The sequence below is a fragment of the Phaenicophaeus curvirostris genome, chromosome 6 (genome assembly GCF_032191515.1).
Source record: "Phaenicophaeus curvirostris isolate KB17595 chromosome 6, BPBGC_Pcur_1.0, whole genome shotgun sequence".
Classification (NCBI taxonomy): Eukaryota; Metazoa; Chordata; class Aves; order Cuculiformes; family Cuculidae; genus Phaenicophaeus; species Phaenicophaeus curvirostris.
In genome coordinates this window covers 10,661,782-10,679,746 of record NC_091397.1, presented here as the reverse complement: position 1 = coordinate 10,679,746, position 17,965 = coordinate 10,661,782, and the positions used below count along the sequence as shown (strand labels likewise).

At 35.1% G+C, this 17,965-nt stretch overlaps 1 protein-coding gene across 1 annotated transcript in view; it reads left to right on the top strand.

The window, feature by feature from the left end:
• The window catches only part of NCAPG2 (non-SMC condensin II complex subunit G2), a 42,674-nt gene extending 25,187 nt beyond the window's left edge, over positions 1 to 17,487 (top strand). The window contains exons 14-28 of the mRNA XM_069860430.1: positions 597 to 819; positions 2,069 to 2,190; positions 2,664 to 2,837; positions 4,572 to 4,642; positions 4,891 to 5,044; positions 5,224 to 5,397; positions 5,881 to 5,997; positions 6,107 to 6,250; positions 7,340 to 7,439; positions 8,175 to 8,359; positions 8,821 to 8,964; positions 10,834 to 10,937; positions 12,155 to 12,252; positions 12,646 to 12,748; positions 17,020 to 17,487. Of these exons, the coding sequence (XP_069716531.1) occupies positions 597 to 819; positions 2,069 to 2,190; positions 2,664 to 2,837; positions 4,572 to 4,642; positions 4,891 to 5,044; positions 5,224 to 5,397; positions 5,881 to 5,997; positions 6,107 to 6,250; positions 7,340 to 7,439; positions 8,175 to 8,359; positions 8,821 to 8,964; positions 10,834 to 10,937; positions 12,155 to 12,252; positions 12,646 to 12,748; positions 17,020 to 17,071 (1,965 nt within the window). The 3' untranslated portion in view covers positions 17,072 to 17,487. The remainder of the gene's footprint in view (positions 1 to 596; positions 820 to 2,068; positions 2,191 to 2,663; positions 2,838 to 4,571; positions 4,643 to 4,890; positions 5,045 to 5,223; positions 5,398 to 5,880; positions 5,998 to 6,106; positions 6,251 to 7,339; positions 7,440 to 8,174; positions 8,360 to 8,820; positions 8,965 to 10,833; positions 10,938 to 12,154; positions 12,253 to 12,645; positions 12,749 to 17,019) is intronic.
• The last annotated feature ends 478 nt before the right edge of the window (positions 17,488 to 17,965 follow it).

The window sequence follows — 17,965 nt, the reverse complement described above, 5'->3', positions numbered from 1 at the left end:
TTCAGCATGAAATTTCAAGCAAATAATCTATTTAGTTTTTCTGAACTCTTCTGAATTTTCTGCCATTAAAGACAGGAAAAAAATTCTCAACTTCAGGTTTTGGGGTTTTTTGAAGTATTAGTTTGTTCTTTAGGCACAACATCTCTTCCATCCACTCTGTGCTATATTTTTATGTAGTAAAAGATTCAGATCTTTTAAAGCAATGATCAGGTTTACGTAAACAAAAAAAAATCCTAGTATGTTAGATACTTTGTGAATAACTTCCTGTTTATTTAAAAACTGTAATGTGTATCTCTGATGAGTCTTGGGATTCCTGTAATGTTTAGTCCAAGGACCTTTTTTAGGGATAATTCTAGCAGAGATACCCATAGTCTGCAATCACAGGGGAATTTGCTGCTGCAAATATTTCTACTCAAGAATAACACTCATTTTTTCGATGCCAACATGTCCCCCTCCCTTTTTTTTAATCTGAAAGGTCTCAAGTGGTAAATGCTGCTTGTATTTTTGAGACATTTGATGTGGACCATACTTATTAAAGTTGGCTGAGTTTTGCTCTTTTTTTTAACTCTTTAATATCTTTTTCTCGCTCTGAAAAGTTCTGGAAAATCTGTCCCATGGATCATCTTCTGACTCGTCTTGAAGTCGATTCACGGCCTGTGTCACGACGCATAGTGAATCTCTTATTCAACTCTTTCTTTCCTATTAATCAACATGAGGATGTGTGGTGTGAGCGCTGTGTTACTCTAATCCAGATGAATTCAGCTGCAGCTAGAAAGTTCTATCAATATGCTCATGAGTATACTGCCCCCACCAATATCGGTAAAGTACAAAATTTTATGATTCTTTGCAAATACCAATATTGCACCATGTAATTGCTTTTTCATTTTTTTTCTCTAACAGTGGTACATTGCTGCTAGATCTTTTGTTTTTATTATAATATTAGTTTGTAATGTTTTAAGTCCTTGATGCCAGCAGTGAGCCCTGCTGACAAGAGTCATAAGCTTTTTCAACAATGAAGAGATGGAAGTTTTTCGTTTCTGCTCTTGGGTCCTGTACTATACTCTCTAGCTGTGGTACTAACTGGTCTCTTTTCCTTTCTCCTCACATGTACCTTAAATTTATTATAGTATATCCATATACCTCAATATTTATCATGCAGATATTTTGAAATAAAGTACACAGGTCTCGAGTGATTGGAGGTTTTTAAGTGGAAGATTATTTAGAAGGTGAAAAGTATTTGTCTGACAGTCTGATTATCTGGGATTTGTGGATCAGTAGTATTTTCAGGTTGCTAGGAGAAAATCTAGAAATCCCTCCTTCCTATTAAAAGCTTCAGATACTTTCAGTGAAAAGTGCATGTACTGCACAGAGTATAGCTGCTTTCTATAAAAGTGCTGTTGAACCAAGTAAAATTAGGAAAATTTTGTGTCAGACGAGATCTGATAGTATGAGAACAAAGTAGTCGGCACGGTGACTTGGGTGAAATGCCCAGGCTCTTGTCTCTGGACTGATTATGCTAACCTGCTAAGGTTGTTTTGAACTAACATGTAGTATATGCCAGTATACTTTTATTTCAGCTACTCATACTCTCACCAAAGTGGGCTTTGCACTTTTGCATTTTTTTTTAGAGATGAGCTCCTCATTAAGGAGTGCAATGATTAGACTACATCATTTATAAATAATTGGAATTAATATTGGAGGGGATGTGCTGTTGAACACAGGTCATTAAATTAATAGCTATGCCAGGTGAAAGTAGGAGTTGTGGGAGCTTCCTCTGATTCTGACCTGGTAAGATGGTAGTTGGGTTTGTGTTTTTTTTAGTAGACATTTTTAACAGTAAAATTACAGAACGTGATGATAAAGTTGCCATTTCTTCTTCATACTTGAGGTTATGTTTCGGGTTTTTTTCTATTTCTTTTTACCAAGAGATGTTATCTTTTTTCCCCTTGTTATTTCTGGTTCTGTTGTCTACTTTTCAGATGGGCTTTCCAGCATTACATTTAGAAGCATTCACTAGGAACTTTCTTAACAAATTGTAAATGTCTATTCATATTGTATTCAAATTTAGCTAAACTGATGCTTACTATTCGGCGCTGCTTGAATGCCTGCATCCAGAAAGCAAGGAAAGAGAGTCTTCACGATAGCGATGATGAGGATGATGATGGTGAAACTGAAAAGGAGAATACAAGTGTAAGGAGGTCCACTTTATGATAAGTTCTGGTAACTTTAATTTGAGACATAGACAGTTAAAGATATAACAGAAAACTGAAGGAAAGCGCTTCGGCATCTGTGGAATTAAAAAGAGAGAACTACCATTGTGGTCTTTTCCTGCCCTGCAATAGCAGAAACTTGGTGAAGTAACTAGAATAAGATAGTAAAGATATGAAGAATATTTTAAATTAATGCTTCCTGAATTCCAGTGCTAATTATAAATTGGCTTGATTCTGTAATTAAATTATTGAAAAAAATTAATATAGCAAGATGATTCAAGTTATATATAAATCTAAAGTAAGAATGAATTGTGGAGTTCATGCTTTGCAACAAACACAACGTCTTTGTGAAACTAATGGAAAGATTTTCAGGTTTTTTTTGTAACCTTATTTTAACATAAAATTATATTTCAGAAAATAAAAGGTAATATAATCTAATTGTTTATGTTTCAGGTGTTGAATAATGTGTTGTCAATAAATGATGTGGCCAGCATGGCAAGTTTATTGGAGATTACTGTAATTCTCTGGAGAAGTATTCACAAAGCACTAGATCACAATAAAGATGCCAAAGATTATGCTATCAGAAAATTTGCTTCTGTACTACCTGAATATTTTAAAGTATTTAAGGTAAAGAAAGCCTAGATTTTCCTGTAAGTGCTTAGTATTTTATTCAGATGCTCTCATGTATTACGTCTTTTATCTATTTCTGTGGCATTAAGTATTCTTTTTTATTGTTGCTATGAACCATAAACAACAGCAATTGTCTTGGAATTCCACGAAGGGGTAGAAGCTGTTCTTCAACTGCAGTATCTGAATGATGAACTATGATTTAAATCGTCAGCACAGAAATACTGACGCAATAAATGCTCCGCTTGTCATATTCTTATAGGGGTTTTTGAATGGGTTTGGAATCATTGGAAATCAGTAACTGAAATGCACTGTTGCAGAATAAATACTGTAGATGAGAGTCCATGTGTTCTGCCCACTCCCCCCACAAACCCTACCATTACTACTTAGGATCCAGCTGCTGCTACAGACAGCTGAAGCAGCTGAGGCTCCTTTTTCACTTTCTTGTATTTGGTTTCTGCTAATTTGATTCTGTTCGTTAACAATCTTTCGATGCGCTTATTTCTTGTTTGGGTTTTGTATAACCAATTAATTAAAATCAATCTCATATTTTCAGCCTCCTTGACCTTTTTAATTGTTCTAGTGTTATTCTTCAGGATGCTATCTTTTGATAGTGACTAACAGTTATCTGCTGCATCCTGTAGTGTATTTGTAAGGATTATCTACAGGATGTCTTTTTTCATAGTTTATATGCTGACATATACTGAGTTATGCTGACTGTTTTACTGAAGTGTTCGAGTTTCCTTTAGATAATCAGGGACTGGAAAGCAATTCAATGCTATATAGTATTCTGGAGCACAGACATACCAAATGCTGTGTCTACCCTGAAAGCATTTGGAAGTTGTCAAGGACATTTCAAATCTTTTTTGGTAGAGGATGAACATTTTCCCTGAGAGGCTCTGGTGAGCAGACAAGATATCCAGCTTTAGCAAGCCACCTCTTTGACTTTGATATTCTTACAGTGAGTAAGCAGCTTGGATCTAAAAAGACCTGTCATCAGAGGCTTAGTTTCTAAAAGACTACAGATTGAAGCAGCACATCTCTTTCTTGAATAGCTACAAGTATATTTTAAATGTTCTTTTAAAAATCATCTCTAAAAGGTTTTAGCTCTTCAAACTTCTAAATAGACATTGTATTTGTGAAACTTGGACATATAGATATGCTGGTTTTGAAGTCTTTTACATAGATTCATTTCTATATAATCTGAGTGAGACTGTGTCATTGTAATGACTTGTAGTGCATTTTATATTACCATCCTAAAATAGGCACCCTTTCACTCTTTCCTTTAGAGCTCTTTTTTTATAAATTTCTGAAGTGATTGAATATTGATTTAAGGCAGTAGTTAAGTTACTTGAGAGTTACACTTAGATGGTGTCATGATTGTGCAATTAAATATTAGCCTCTACTAAAAAGAAAAAAGTAAACTAAAGCCGTTGTTTCTTTTGCAGTGGTTATTTGAGCTGTAATTGTTCATCTAGTTGTACTGACAGTTTGTCAGAAAGCTGAATGCTAATTGATAATTGACCTCTGACTTGATTGACAATTGAATCAAAAGTTTCAGATCGCAAGCTGTATGTTGCCATCATCTTCTTTCAGTTCCTTTTCTTGGAAATCCTTAATGTGCAATAGTTTAGTCATACTTTTTCAGCACTATCTTTAGTTTTGTGTGTGTGCTTGTATCTGTCCATGTACATCATGTACATGTATAGTGTACTTTTTTTTTTTTAATCTTAGGATGAGCGTTGCACGATTCCATTGGTTATTCTGGCATCTTTTATGCCCCCTGCTGCTATTCCTACATTCAGGTACTATTTTTACATCCAATGTTTGAATGACAAGACATCCCTTCTTTTTAATAACTTGACATATCAATTGTCCATTTTGATAAATTATTCCACTAAACATATTCAATAAGTTAAATCTGTGAGGTGCAAATATGCCTTTGGTGAATCTTTTTTGCATTATAATGATTGATTTTTTTTTTTTTTTAATTAAGTCTGTGTTTATGGTTGCAAAGCTAATACATCTCCTTTTTGTTTGTTTTTCTTTGAAGCTGTGGTGTAATCTCCAGACTCAAAAATATTGACAATGGAGCTGACCAAAGCAAATATTCTATGCTGATAGACTGCATGTGTCGCTGGGGTCAAGTGGGACACGTTATGGAATTAGTCTGTGATTGGTTGTCTGACACGCTAACCCCAAGAGAGGTGTGCCAATGCATGTGTTAAAAAATTAAGGAATTGCTAGATTACATAAAGGCATTGTGGCTGTAAGCTTTTTTAATAGAAGAAGCTTCTTTATTGCCATATTATTCTACTTTGGAGTTAATTGTAAGGTAAGATACTAACAGTATTATACTGGTTTTGTGCTTTCTTCTCATCTATAGAGTATTAAAACATCTGAACGACGAGTACGTATCCATGTAACACAGGAATCCAAGCCAGAATTAGCAATTGATTACCTCGAATATTTATTGATTCATCCTGTTAATCGTGATTGTCTACTCTCTGTTCCTAAAAAGAAACTGAAGAAGCTTTTGAAAATTCTCAGTGCTGCAAAGGTAGTATTGTCCTTGCCAAAAACTGTGCTTATAAAAGAGTGCTTGAAATCTTATATTGCTCAAGTCAAGTTAAAGATCTGCAAGAATAAATAAATAGGATTCACAATCCCTCCTTTCCATGGATAAAATTTTCCTTTAAATTTGTAGTTGAAACAGATGTTCTAACCTAGAATTATATCAGTTCAGAATTATTCATAGGCAGCAAACTTTAACCAGCTTTTCATTCTTGGATGCCTCAAAATTTTTGTGACCTAGTGTTGAGCATTTTTGAGGGACCTGACTTTTTGAATATACACGTGAGAAGTAATCTGAAAATCAGTCATGACATTGCAAAATGAAAGTAATTGGGAGTATGCCTGTTGGTCTTTTGGGGTTTAGAGTGAGAGTTGTTTGTTTTTGTAAATCCCTTCTTTAAAGCTGTTGAGAGAAGAAACCTGTGAAAGGATTTTCTGAAAAATATAAATATATACCTTGATATTTCAGGAGGTTCTTGGCTCAATTCTTAAAGCAAATGATGCAGGTGCTGGTAGGTGCAATCAAGCAGCTGGCCTGAGAGCCTTCAGCCTCTTCTGCAGGTTGAATATTCATCTTCAGAACAAGGTATGGGTGTACCTTTTAAGTATAAGCTGGAATTACAGTTGACAGTGAGGAAATTCTAAAAGAATGGGAAAGACAATTGGTAAACTACTTCTGATTTTTTTTTTCCTAGTTTTCTGAAGAAGGAGAAGATTACCTTTCGCTTCTGAAGGAGACAGGTGCTTGGCTAGAAAGTCAAGTTGTACCTTTTATAGTAGAAAGTGATCAAGAGGGTGGCATTTCAAAACACAGTAACGTTTCTGAATTAATTATCCAGGTTAGAGGTTTCTTATAATATAAATCAAACTCTTGCCAATCTGAAAAGCTATATGTGTGACAATTGTGTAGTGACAAGCATAGTGCACTATAGTTTTTTGATCTCAGCAAATGAATGAGCTAATGAAATAGTCCTTATTGTTCTGAGGTTACAGTTTATGCTTGTGCTGTTCCTTTGATTGCTTAAAATCACACACTTTTTTTTTAATGGCTTTGAGTTTATATATAACCTTTGTATTTTACAAATATGAAATATAATTGTGCATGCTTTATCAACTAAATCAAGTAGCCGAAGTTAGCTGAAGTTAATGATACCTTATTCTTATCTGGACCATTTTTCACCTACCAGTGCATAATATATATTTTCATCATATCTGTTGAAGTGAGAAGAAACATGTTCTATGTTTCGTACTTGTAAAAATGCCCATTCAAGAATTGGTAATATAATGTCTAGGGGGCGGAAGAGTAGCTGGTTTTTACTTGTCTTCTGTTACATTCCCTTGATATCATCACTTAACCCAGAGGGGATTTTAGCACTGAGCCATGGGTCCTATATGGTTTTGGTTGAGGAAAAGACTTGGACTAACTTTAGTCATAGACAGTGTCCTTGAACAACTCAACTCATGTATATATAGACTGGTTAAAAATTCTCTACTCTGCCTATACATAAGTATTATAATACGTTTGGAACGTAACATTTGTCTCTGTAGGGAAAAGCTCTGTTTGTATGCTGGTTTAAGTTTTGCTATTTAAGGTAGGTAGATATGTCATATTCTGCCTTGGTAATATTGGGTGTTAATGCCTCTGATCTAAGATTGAGTTAAGAAAGGTAGAGCATTTACTGCCTTTTGAAAAACTAGACTTACTGTAGGAAAGGGCAATGGAAGCATCTGGAGAACTGTTTGGAACTCTTGTTTTTCAAAGGCTGCGAACTGACTAATAACAAGTAGATGCACCAGCTTTCAAGGCAACTTGGCTAAGATTTTGTGGTTTTATTATTTTTAGGTTTTACTGAATTGTTACTTTATACAAATTTTGTTTCTTATATATACTTTTCTTATTGTTATGTACTTTTTCATTGCCTTTCTAGGCCTACTTGTCAATATGTAAAGATGTCATAATGGTCGGCCTTGGAAATCTCACGTTTCAAGCACAGCTTTTAGATTTGGCTCTTTCAGTTATACAAACAGGTACAGTATTTTATACTAACATCCACATCTCCCTATATACTTACTTGACTTTTATTAGCAGAACTATTGCTTTTAGCATTTTGGAGTCTGTGTCTCAAAAAAATGGTCTTCGCATCTTATGCTACCTAGTACCAATGCTATGGTCAAAAGTCACAGCAGCTTTTCAGGACACTGAAAACAAGTAGAGAACCACCTGTTCAAGCAGAACTATGGCACTGTTGATAACTGATGTTTCTTCCTTGCTCTTGGATTCCGGTTAAGAATATATAGTTCAGGGGTGCATATATATATATATGTATGTATGTTTTAAATATAGAAAGAAAATTATATATGTATATATATGTATATATGTTTTAAATATAGGTAGAAAATTATATATCTATATTGATATATATATATCTCAGTATGCCTTAGGATACGACATTGTAGCACTACTTAAATTCAGCTCACATTCGGGAAGTTATGTCTACAGTACAGACAGAATTAGAAGAATTCCTGAAGAAATATGCAATTTTAATCCCTATACTTTAGGGATTGGGAGGAACACTGGATTTTTACTTAAAATATTGATTGAACTGTATGAAAATTTCAGCTAAGGATGCTCTGAAACTGAACGTATCACCTACACTTGTAAACTGTGGCTATATTCTGGTATATAATGGAGTTTTATTCTAAGCTTGTATTTGAAGAATATCTCATTACAATTTTTGTTGTGATATTTATCTCTTTTTCTAGAGAGAGGTGGCTTTTGTGCTCCAGTGTTACTGTATGCTTTAAAAGAAATTATTGAAGCTTCTTTAACCCAGAATACTGAGTCAGATGAAGTGGCAAGTCTTTTTCATGCTGTACAGACTGTGTTCCAGAAAGTTTTAGAATGTGTGGCACGTAGACTCAAGAAACAGCAGGAAGAAGGGATTCAGGTATTGCATTACTCTTGAAATTGTTACCTAACATGTAAATTAATCCGTAACTCGATTATATGTATTATGATCTTGGGAGGGAGGAGAAATTGTCATTATTATATCTTACTTATTTCAGCCTGAATTATATAAACTTCAAAATATGTCTGATGTCCTAAAGTTCTTCAAAACCTTGTATCTTCACAGAAAAGTTAGCTTCTTATATTTTATAGCAAAGACTAGATAGTAGTGAGGACTTTGAAAAACATTTCAGTTCTTTTTTGTTACAGTCGTTGTTTTGTTTGTTTCTCTCAAAAGTATGAGTTGAATTCCAAGTGCATTGCTGATTCCCCCTCTAATTCTAGGTGTATAGAATACCTCAATAGCTTTAAAGGTGTGATCTGCACTTCTTCACAGAGAAGCTTGCTGAACTATTTCAGTTAAACAATGTTAAAAATGACTCTGTTTTCCTTTGGGTTTAGTTGATTCACTCTATTCAAATGCCTCTTGGAGAATTCGTACATGCAGCCCAGTGCTGCCATTCATCTTGCCCAGCAGTTCACCGAGGTGTGCTCTCTACTCTCCTAGCTGCAATAGTTGCAGAGATAAATTATGTACTACAGAAGGTAAAGTTAATGCTGACCTTTTTTTCCATTTTTACGCTTACTGCTTTTAAACATTATGTTGGAACAATAGAGAGATGCTCAGAAAGTGTGATCTCTGAACTGCAGATCATGATTTTGTGTGTGTCGGCATGGAACAAACAGGAAATTTTATTTGCCATAATTTCATATTACAGCGCATCTCTCAGATTTATGAATACAACTGGGTAAAAACATAGTTGTCCTGAAACCTAGTTAATCACCTGCCTCTGACAGAAGAATTTAGAAATTAGGCACCATGGGAGGGTAGCGTCATGGTTTTTTTGAAGTTCTCTATTCGTATTCGTACAGAATCTGTCTGGGAAGGAGTTAACTTTCTTCACAGCAGTCCTTGTGGTGGTGTGGTTTGACTTTGTGATTAAAACAATGTAGAGGGCACACCAGTTAGCTTTGGCTGTTGCTGAGCAGCGCTTTTAGAAAGTCAAGGCTTTCTCTCCCCGTCACCCCCTGTCCTTAAAAAAAAGCAGGTGGCGGTTGGGCTAGAGGTTGAGAAGGGACACAGTCAAGGCAGCTGACCCAGAGGCATATTCCATGCCATACGATGTGCTCAGCAGTAAAAGCTCAGGAAACAGAGGAAGAAGGGAGGTTCTGCTAAACCTGCCTCATTTCATCTCACCCAGCGTTAGGAAACGTAAGAAGTGAACCACTGATCTCTGAAAGAGTCCAGTGCCTTATTCATTGAACTGTCCATGAGGTTCTGTAATCCTGTTCCAAAGACTGATGTCTTGTTTGGCACTGATCACTTATGTGCTCTCTGCTTCAATACAGATCCATTTCTTGCACTGCATGTTTTTTGAGTTCCTCTGTGTTTTGTCTAGAGGATTTCTAAATATCTGATTTGAATTTCTTTGGAAAGTAAAGAGCTCTAATAATGAAAAGAATAAATAGGCAGAGGTTGTTGTATGTGCTGAAAATATGAGGAACTATTGCTGTCCTTGAAGGAGAGGGTAACGTTCCCAATGCATGTTCCTAATGCATTTAGTTTTAGGAGAAATGGCTAGTAAGATTGGAAGCTTTGAGAACTAATGAGGGAGAGCAGAGGTTGTTTAGCAGAGGCTGTACTCTTACTCTGTTTGCTAAACATGTCAGAAACAGGGCAGTAAACGGTTGCTAGAAAGTACCGAGTACAGCAGAGAAGCTACTAAGATTCTGCATTGCAGAAGGAACTGAAACAATACCAGACATTTACCTGCAAATATTAGTATATCAGTTGAGGGGCTGTGGAATGAGAGCACGCTCTTTACAAATGCTGCAGAATAAAAGTTTATGGTCTTGAATGACGCTGCAGATTCATATCCATAGATTATGAATATTTGTTGCAGTCAGTAGTCTGAGCTGGGATTTTCCCTGCCCCCATGTTATTGCACTAGTACATCAAAATTCATTTCTAACTGAATACTTGCCATGCTACTCAGACCTTTATACAAAAACCAGCTGACACAGGTGATCAGGAAAACCCTGTCACCTGTTATTTTTAGTTATTATGTATGTATGCACACTTATACTTGGAGACACAAAGGATACTCATTTGTGTTTAGTAGGCTTTGCCTTTTAAAATAACCGTCAACAATGTAGTTCAACAAAACTTTTATTCAGAACAACTGGGGAGAATATTTACTTTGGTACAAATACTGTTCATTTGTTTTCGTTTTAGCCTTTCTAATTTATTGTTTATTTGGACACAACACAATTGGATTAAGGCTTTTCAAAGAACATGTGTGAATGTTTCTTCTAATTATTTAAGGATAGGTCTTGGTTAGTGTAATTATCAAAAACTTTTCGCTTCAATGTTTTCTGTGTTATATATATTTGTTGACTTTTTTTCTTTTTCAGGCTTCCAGTGAAACAGACTTTACTATACCAAAGACTATTTCAGACCTTCCTCCTCTTTCAAGCAGTTTAATGTCCATAATTATGAAGTCAGTTAATGTTGTCAGGTAAATGTTTCTATATTAATCTCTCCAAGGTTGTTGCTAATGTAGAACAGTTTGAATGTTGTCATTAAATTTTTAATTTTTAAATTCAAATAATTTTTGAGAAACCAAATTTACATCCAATACTTCATAATCCCTTTCTTTTAATATATTGCCTGAATGTATTTGACAGGGGGTTGGTTCCATTTTTGTAACTGCTCTTAAGATTTTCTTATTTACAAGACTGTTCATTTAAATGAGTTCTTTAATCGTACATCTTCACTGAATCAGTAGTGGAGGTTAGTTCTTTTCTTAACTGCATGCACCATTTTGATCTCTCAGCACAATAAAAGCCTGTAATACAATTAAAGTTGAAACTGGGTATTTATAGTGTTCAGTTTTGCTAACAGATGATAATATTCCTGAAGGTACTTTGAAGTTTTTTAGAGAAAGTTATGACATCTACTGTTCTCAGTTTCCCCTTTAGTTCTTCACAGAGCATTTAGTTTTGTGCTCTGAGGAGTACAAGGATTACAGATCTTGTCCATCTCCTGCTTTATCTTTTATTTTTCTCTTTTTTGAGAACTGCTTCTGCGTTAAATTTGTTATTTTTACCATAAGCGCTATAATGACCAATTAGTGGTTCCATTCTGTAGTATTGCCTTATTTCACGTTGCAGTTTAGTTTGGTAGCTAGATCTCTTCCATGACTTGTTTCATTTTTTGTTAACCTAATGTACATCCCAAAACACATCTGAAGTTTCTTGGTAATACTATCATCTTGCTAAAAGTGAATTTCTTAAGATAGTTAGTATTTATCTCAGACTTCATAGTTGTTTTGATTCTGTTAGTCCATTGGGGTCATAGAATGTATGTTCTTTTAAACTTCAGTAGAAATTGAAGTTAGAAATTTTAGTACAATTTACACGAGTTAAAATTCCATAGAACCAGTAGGTTTTTTTCAGATTGACTTTCCCAAAGCTGTCCACAAGCTCCTAATTTCTTTTAACAGCTACTTATTTATGTAACTTACTTTCTAAGTAACTTACTATTCTGCTAACTCAGATATTCTCAGGTCCAGAAGCAGCAACAGTCTTCAACTATGCAATAACCACTGCTTTGTCCTGCACGATATCTTTGAAGCTGCGGTAGCAGGGTAGCAAAATCACAAGCTTGTTGTGTTCAATTCTGTTTTGAAAGAAATGTGATTTATAGTGTATTTTTGTTTTATTTTTTCCTTAGGTCATTTTTAAATGAATTAATGGAACGTATTCTCTCTGAAGAAATAGAAGGGATTTTTAGTCTAACAGCTACTGTCTGCATTGTGATTATAATTAAAGGTCAGCCAAACCATTTTTGTCAGGTTTTTTTTCCTTCATGTGATACATTTTGAAAGCTGAATTCTTAAACACTTCGCCAGGCGCTTTTCCTCATCATGTTAAGTTACCAGTTTTCTACAAGATTTAAGGTTATATAATTTCCAAATTTTGTTATTAAGCTTTGTGTAGCCAGTTTAAAAATACATCTCTCTGCTACCTGTAGGGTCTGGCTCTGTATTTGGATTTTCAGAAATACACAGTAATCGATCCAGGACAGGGAAAATTTAGCTTAATATCTAATATTTCATTGAACTATGTTTTATATTAAAAAATATTTTATGAAAATATGCAGGGTCTATTTTTGGTCAATCATTATTTTTGTCAAACTTCTCAACATAATCTTATTTCAAATAGGTAAGCACAAAACTTCACTTCTGAGGGATTTTGCACCTGCCATTCAAAAGAAGCTGACGACGTGCAAGGATGCTGCCACAGAAGAATCTAGCAGCACTGAAAGGTAAATGTGCTGAGAGAAACGAATACTTAACTTCTCCTGTACCCTCTCTGCAATAACTAGCTGTTTTGTACTTACATAATACACTTAAGCATTCTGAATGATTGCAAGGTTTAAAATAGGTAAGAAATTTGTATTGAGCCCAGCACAGTGTTAAATTTCCTGCCCATGTTTGCTGTGATTGCAGTCTTTGGACATTTAGTTTTGGGTTTTGTACTTAAATATATTATGACTTGATCCTGTATATTGCAGGATTCAGTTCTGTTAGCAGCGGGTGTAGAAAGTAGTAGTCCATTTATTATTTCTTAGTAGAAGATTTTTCACCCACATTTTTGTCTTCTGCATAGATATGGATTCATATGCCTATGGTAAAAAAAATTACCCTACTATCACAATGACTATAAGACCTTTATTTTGTTCTTTTTGGATTTCAATATTACATCTTATTGAACTTCAGATTTTCTGGGATAAGTTTGTTGAAGTGATTTGCTACGTTGCATTTGCAGTCATTTCTTTCAGACCTGTCTATGGTTCACAGTTATGATGAATGCTTTAGCCTTAAGTGTTTCAAACTTGCTTAAGTCTAAAAATTTGCAATGTTTGGTTTCTGCCTAGTTATTAAACTGCCCATAGAATTAGACCGCAGGCAAAGTAGACATTATAAAGCACAAACATAGTCTGTTCTCTTTGTAGCCTGTGGTTATGGCCATTCATCCAAAAATACTGAAAAAGTTAGTAATGCACCACAGTGGCCTGGGCATGCAGAGGCCCTTGCAATCTTTAATTATTCAAACTGATGATCAAATGGGTTTTTAATTTAAAATAAAACACCTTCATTTTGCTCAGCATTTTCTTGCATGGCTCCTCAGATCTAAGCACACTTCCACAGCATGCACTTCTGGTGGATTATGAGCCTCAGGCATGTTGTTCTCTGGCACTGTAGTGACTTGACGTAGACCTTTGGCAGCTGTCCCGTGACTGAACTTAAAGCCAATGCTAAGGTTATGAGGTACTACTGTGTGAAAAGTAAGATTATAAATCTATCAAGGAGTCCGCATGGGCTATAGCCCTTTCCTGCTATGATACTTCAAATCCTTAGAGATTGCACTTGAGTCGTATGAAGGAGCTCAACAGCTGCACTAACTTTTTTGGAAGTGGTAGAACTTTTAGAGGGCTGTGCAGTAAATATCCATTTGGAGTACGTTCAGAAGTGCAGAAGGTAAATTGGATTTTTTCCAGAAAAAAAACCAGCTTGATTTTTAGGACAACATAATAGAGTAGCTGTGTTGTTGCTAACAAAATATGCGCTCGTTCATTTAAATCTGCTGTTATATCAGAGCCAAAGAGGTACTCTGTAACTCTTTAAAGAGATACATAATCTTAGGAAGTAGACCAGAAAGTTTTATGATATATATGAGCCATTTCAGTTATGTACCATCAAACCTGAAGTTTATTTTAAGAAAAATGGAAAGGAAAAATAATTCAAAACCAGTGTGCCCTTCACTTCCATTTCCTGTCTGGGATACATAAATACAGAACAGAAATTTTGCTGTCAAGACTTTAACTGGTTTCCACATAGGACACTGTGCTCATGTAACATGAAATTGATAATGAACCAAAAAATATCTTTTTAAAAAAAAAAAAAATCACTACATAATTAGACTTATAAAGCTCTGAGCAATTTTTCTTCCTGGGTAGATTGTTTTAATTAGTTGCTGAGCTGTGAATAGATATCTTTGGGTTGGGACCTAGATTAGAAACAAAATCAAACAAAAATACACAATCCCCAATTTTTGTCCCATTAAGTCATTTACTGTTGGATTGCCAAGTGTTCTACTAGTATATTTTTTAAAATAACAGTGATCTGGAAAAGAAAGGTGAGCAGCAGAGTATCATGATTCAGATGTGCACTTTTAATCAAGACAGTGGAAAAGGCTGAGAAATTAAAGCAAATTTTAACATGATTAAATAGGCACATTAAAATGAATAATTGCTGCCACTTGAGCGCACTACTGACTATAAATTTCATAAAGAACACAGATAATTGCTTTATGAATCTGTATGATCGTCTCTGCCCAGTGAAGAGGGACAAATCCACCCAGAATTCGGGGTAGATGAAGAGCATAAGATGCTACAGTATTTTATTATAATTTTGTGATATTCAAATGGCTACCCTTGTAGAATGCAAAACCAAGAGGTTATTGCAGGAAAAATTAAAAGATGAGGAATATGAACATGATGATGAGAAGTGTAATAAGAATCAGAATTGCAATTTGATAACAAAATTCAGAATCTCTCACACAGTTTTGCAGAATTTGAGGGGATTTGTATTTGTACAAGTATGGGTTTTTTGATCTGTCATGAGGGTAAAAGAATTCATGCTGAAAAAAGGTCCGGAGGAAGTTCTTCAATGACCACTTTTTGCTTGACTATTTGACAGCATGTTTTCACCTTCCCAGGCAGACAGAATGTTGTTGTGCTCATCACTAACACGTGATTCTATGCAGTCTGAAATGTGCCCTGTTGTTTGTGAACTACTTGATCATCCTACTCTGCTTACCAAACCCTAAAATTTTAATTATTATGCTGCAAGCTCAGTCTCTGATCATTACTTTGAGTACAGTCTTGGAACACAACAGTGCTGCACTGATGCATGCTAAAATATATTACTGCTTTTTAAACTCATGCTTAATAGTATTATTACTTTTTGCTTCTGAATGCATTGTCTCATAATAACTCCTTGAGGGATTATTTTATTTAATACCCAGGTATACCAGGAAATATTGACATTCTTTAATTTCCCAAGAGACTTGGCATCCTGTATCAGCATCTTAAATTTAGACTTTGAAATAACGTATTGTATATTAGCAAAAAAAGAAAAAAGGAAAAACGCTGTCTGGTGTAGTAATTAAAGTGCTGCCCTTAAACAAGGAATTGTTGCACTAATTCAGAAGTAAAACTTTTCATTGCAATTTATTCTTCCCTCTTCAGCTGAGTTAGCAGGTTAGGATGGCCCTGTGGGTCTATTATTTTTAAAATGCTCTTCAGTGCACTTTAAAATTCTGGACAACATATTGTATATTGAGAGAATTCCTCAAGAGTAATGGCACAGACATTAGTTTAGTTTATAAAATACAAATATTTAGCCTCCAAATCACTGCACTGACAGCTTTATTTGTATTGTTTTGCTAGGCATAGAGAAAAATGTTCCATGCTCTATAAAACCAAATGTGCTACAGAATAATACCTTTTAGTTATTATTTTGTATTTACTTTAATTAGCATTTTGATATATGGGTTCTAGAATTTAAATTTAACTAATGGCTCCGTTGAAAGATGTTCTTCAGTGTTGTCATTTAGCTTCCCAACTCTTATTGCTCTCTGGTTGTATCTGTAAATAATGATTCTTGAGTTATTTTGTAATATAACTTTGTGTCTGATTTGTCTGCCACCTACCTAAAAGTTCACTAGAAAGGTACCTGGTAAAACTAACTTACAGTTGTCTGGGAAGCGTACAGTTATTCTGAATGATGGCTAGTCGGCCAACGATCTGCAGGTACCTGGTCCAACATTACAGATCTATTGTTTTATTAGCTTTAAATGGTGAGTGACTGTGTCAGGGAATACAAGAAAGTAAAACAGGTCTGGCAAACAGAAATTTCAGAGCTGACCTTAGAGATGTTTTAGGGAACAATGTAAGACAAAAGAGAGTCAGAGAGGGACTGACTGGGGTGTATATGCAGCTGATGGAGGCAATGGCTAATAAGGATGAAATAGAAAGCTCAGGCTTGGAAAACAGATTGGCAGAGGTGACGAGAAAAATTATGAAGATTGAAGAATGAGGGAGAACAGAAGAAAGTAGAAGAATGAAAAATGGCCTTTACATGAATTACTGGTAAAGGATTTGACTATTTATGTTTAAAAAAGAGTAAAAATGCTGTGAAGAAAATGAGTGGGTTCTTTAAATAGATGATGAAATATTAGAAAATGCGGTTGAATTGACGTAGTAATTTAAACTGGCTTGCTGTAGACTACACCATAGCCAGAGATGATCAGCAGAAAAATGGAAAGAAAAAGACACAGCTATTTTATAAGTAATTTGTAAAGACATATTTCATATCAGTTTAAGTATTAAATAACTTGTCAACGAAATCATGTAGTAGCTAAACTCAAATAGTTAGAGAATAATAGAATAGTTAGAGAATCAAATAGTTGAGGATAAATTTAGCATTTAGGATATCTAATCCTGTTATGCGTTGTTTTATACCGTTTCAGAATCCTGTATGCATCATCTCTGAAAATTTTGGATGAATTTTTGAATCCTTGACCATGCAGAAGCTTTTGTCATGAAAATGAAGGGAAAGAAGACGTATTGCTTTTTGAAAAAAGTATTTTGTAAACTTCGTAACAGTTAAATTTTGGGTTTTGTTATTCTGTATATTTAAAGCAGGCAAAATGTATAAAAATATGTATAGAAATGATGTAATAGTAAAGGCTTTTTCAAACAGCTGTAAAGAGGTTATTCTCTATAAAAATGTCTTGTTTGGGGGTTTTAGTCAGTATTTTTGTAAAACAAATGAATTGTGTCTTATATACTTTGAGAGACTGAGGTAGCATGTAACCTCTGTCTTGTGAAGATATGAGCATATTCCTGGAAGTTATGGAAATGAATTTCATTTTGAGACACACGAAGGACAAAATGGTGATTGAGAATAGCTGACATGCATTCACCAGGGGCAAACTCTGCCTAATCAGCCTGATTACCCTCCCTTTTGTGGAGGGGGAAAAAAAGCAGAGTGTATCATCTTTCCTGTCCTTAGCGGCGACTTTTACACATACTCATATAGTATCCTTATAGCCAAGTTGGAGTGAGAGTTGGATTGGATGGGTGGACTTAGAAGTCGGGTAGGAACCTGGATCATCATCCTTGAGGGATAATGATGCTACACATTGAGATTGCAAGCTGGTTACTGTGACAGTCTGTGGGGCAGGTACTGTTGCCAATACTACATAACATTTTTAATAAAAACTTGTGTGATGGGGTGAAGAGCAACCTTAGTCTTTTGGCAGATGACTCCAACTTGGGATCAGTGGTTGATACATTGAGGAGCAGAGTGGTCCTGTTTAATGGGATCCTGACAAGCTGGACTTGAGGATCAACATATCTCATGATGTGCAACAAAGACACATGTAATGGAGTAATCCTGTGTTCCAGCCCAGG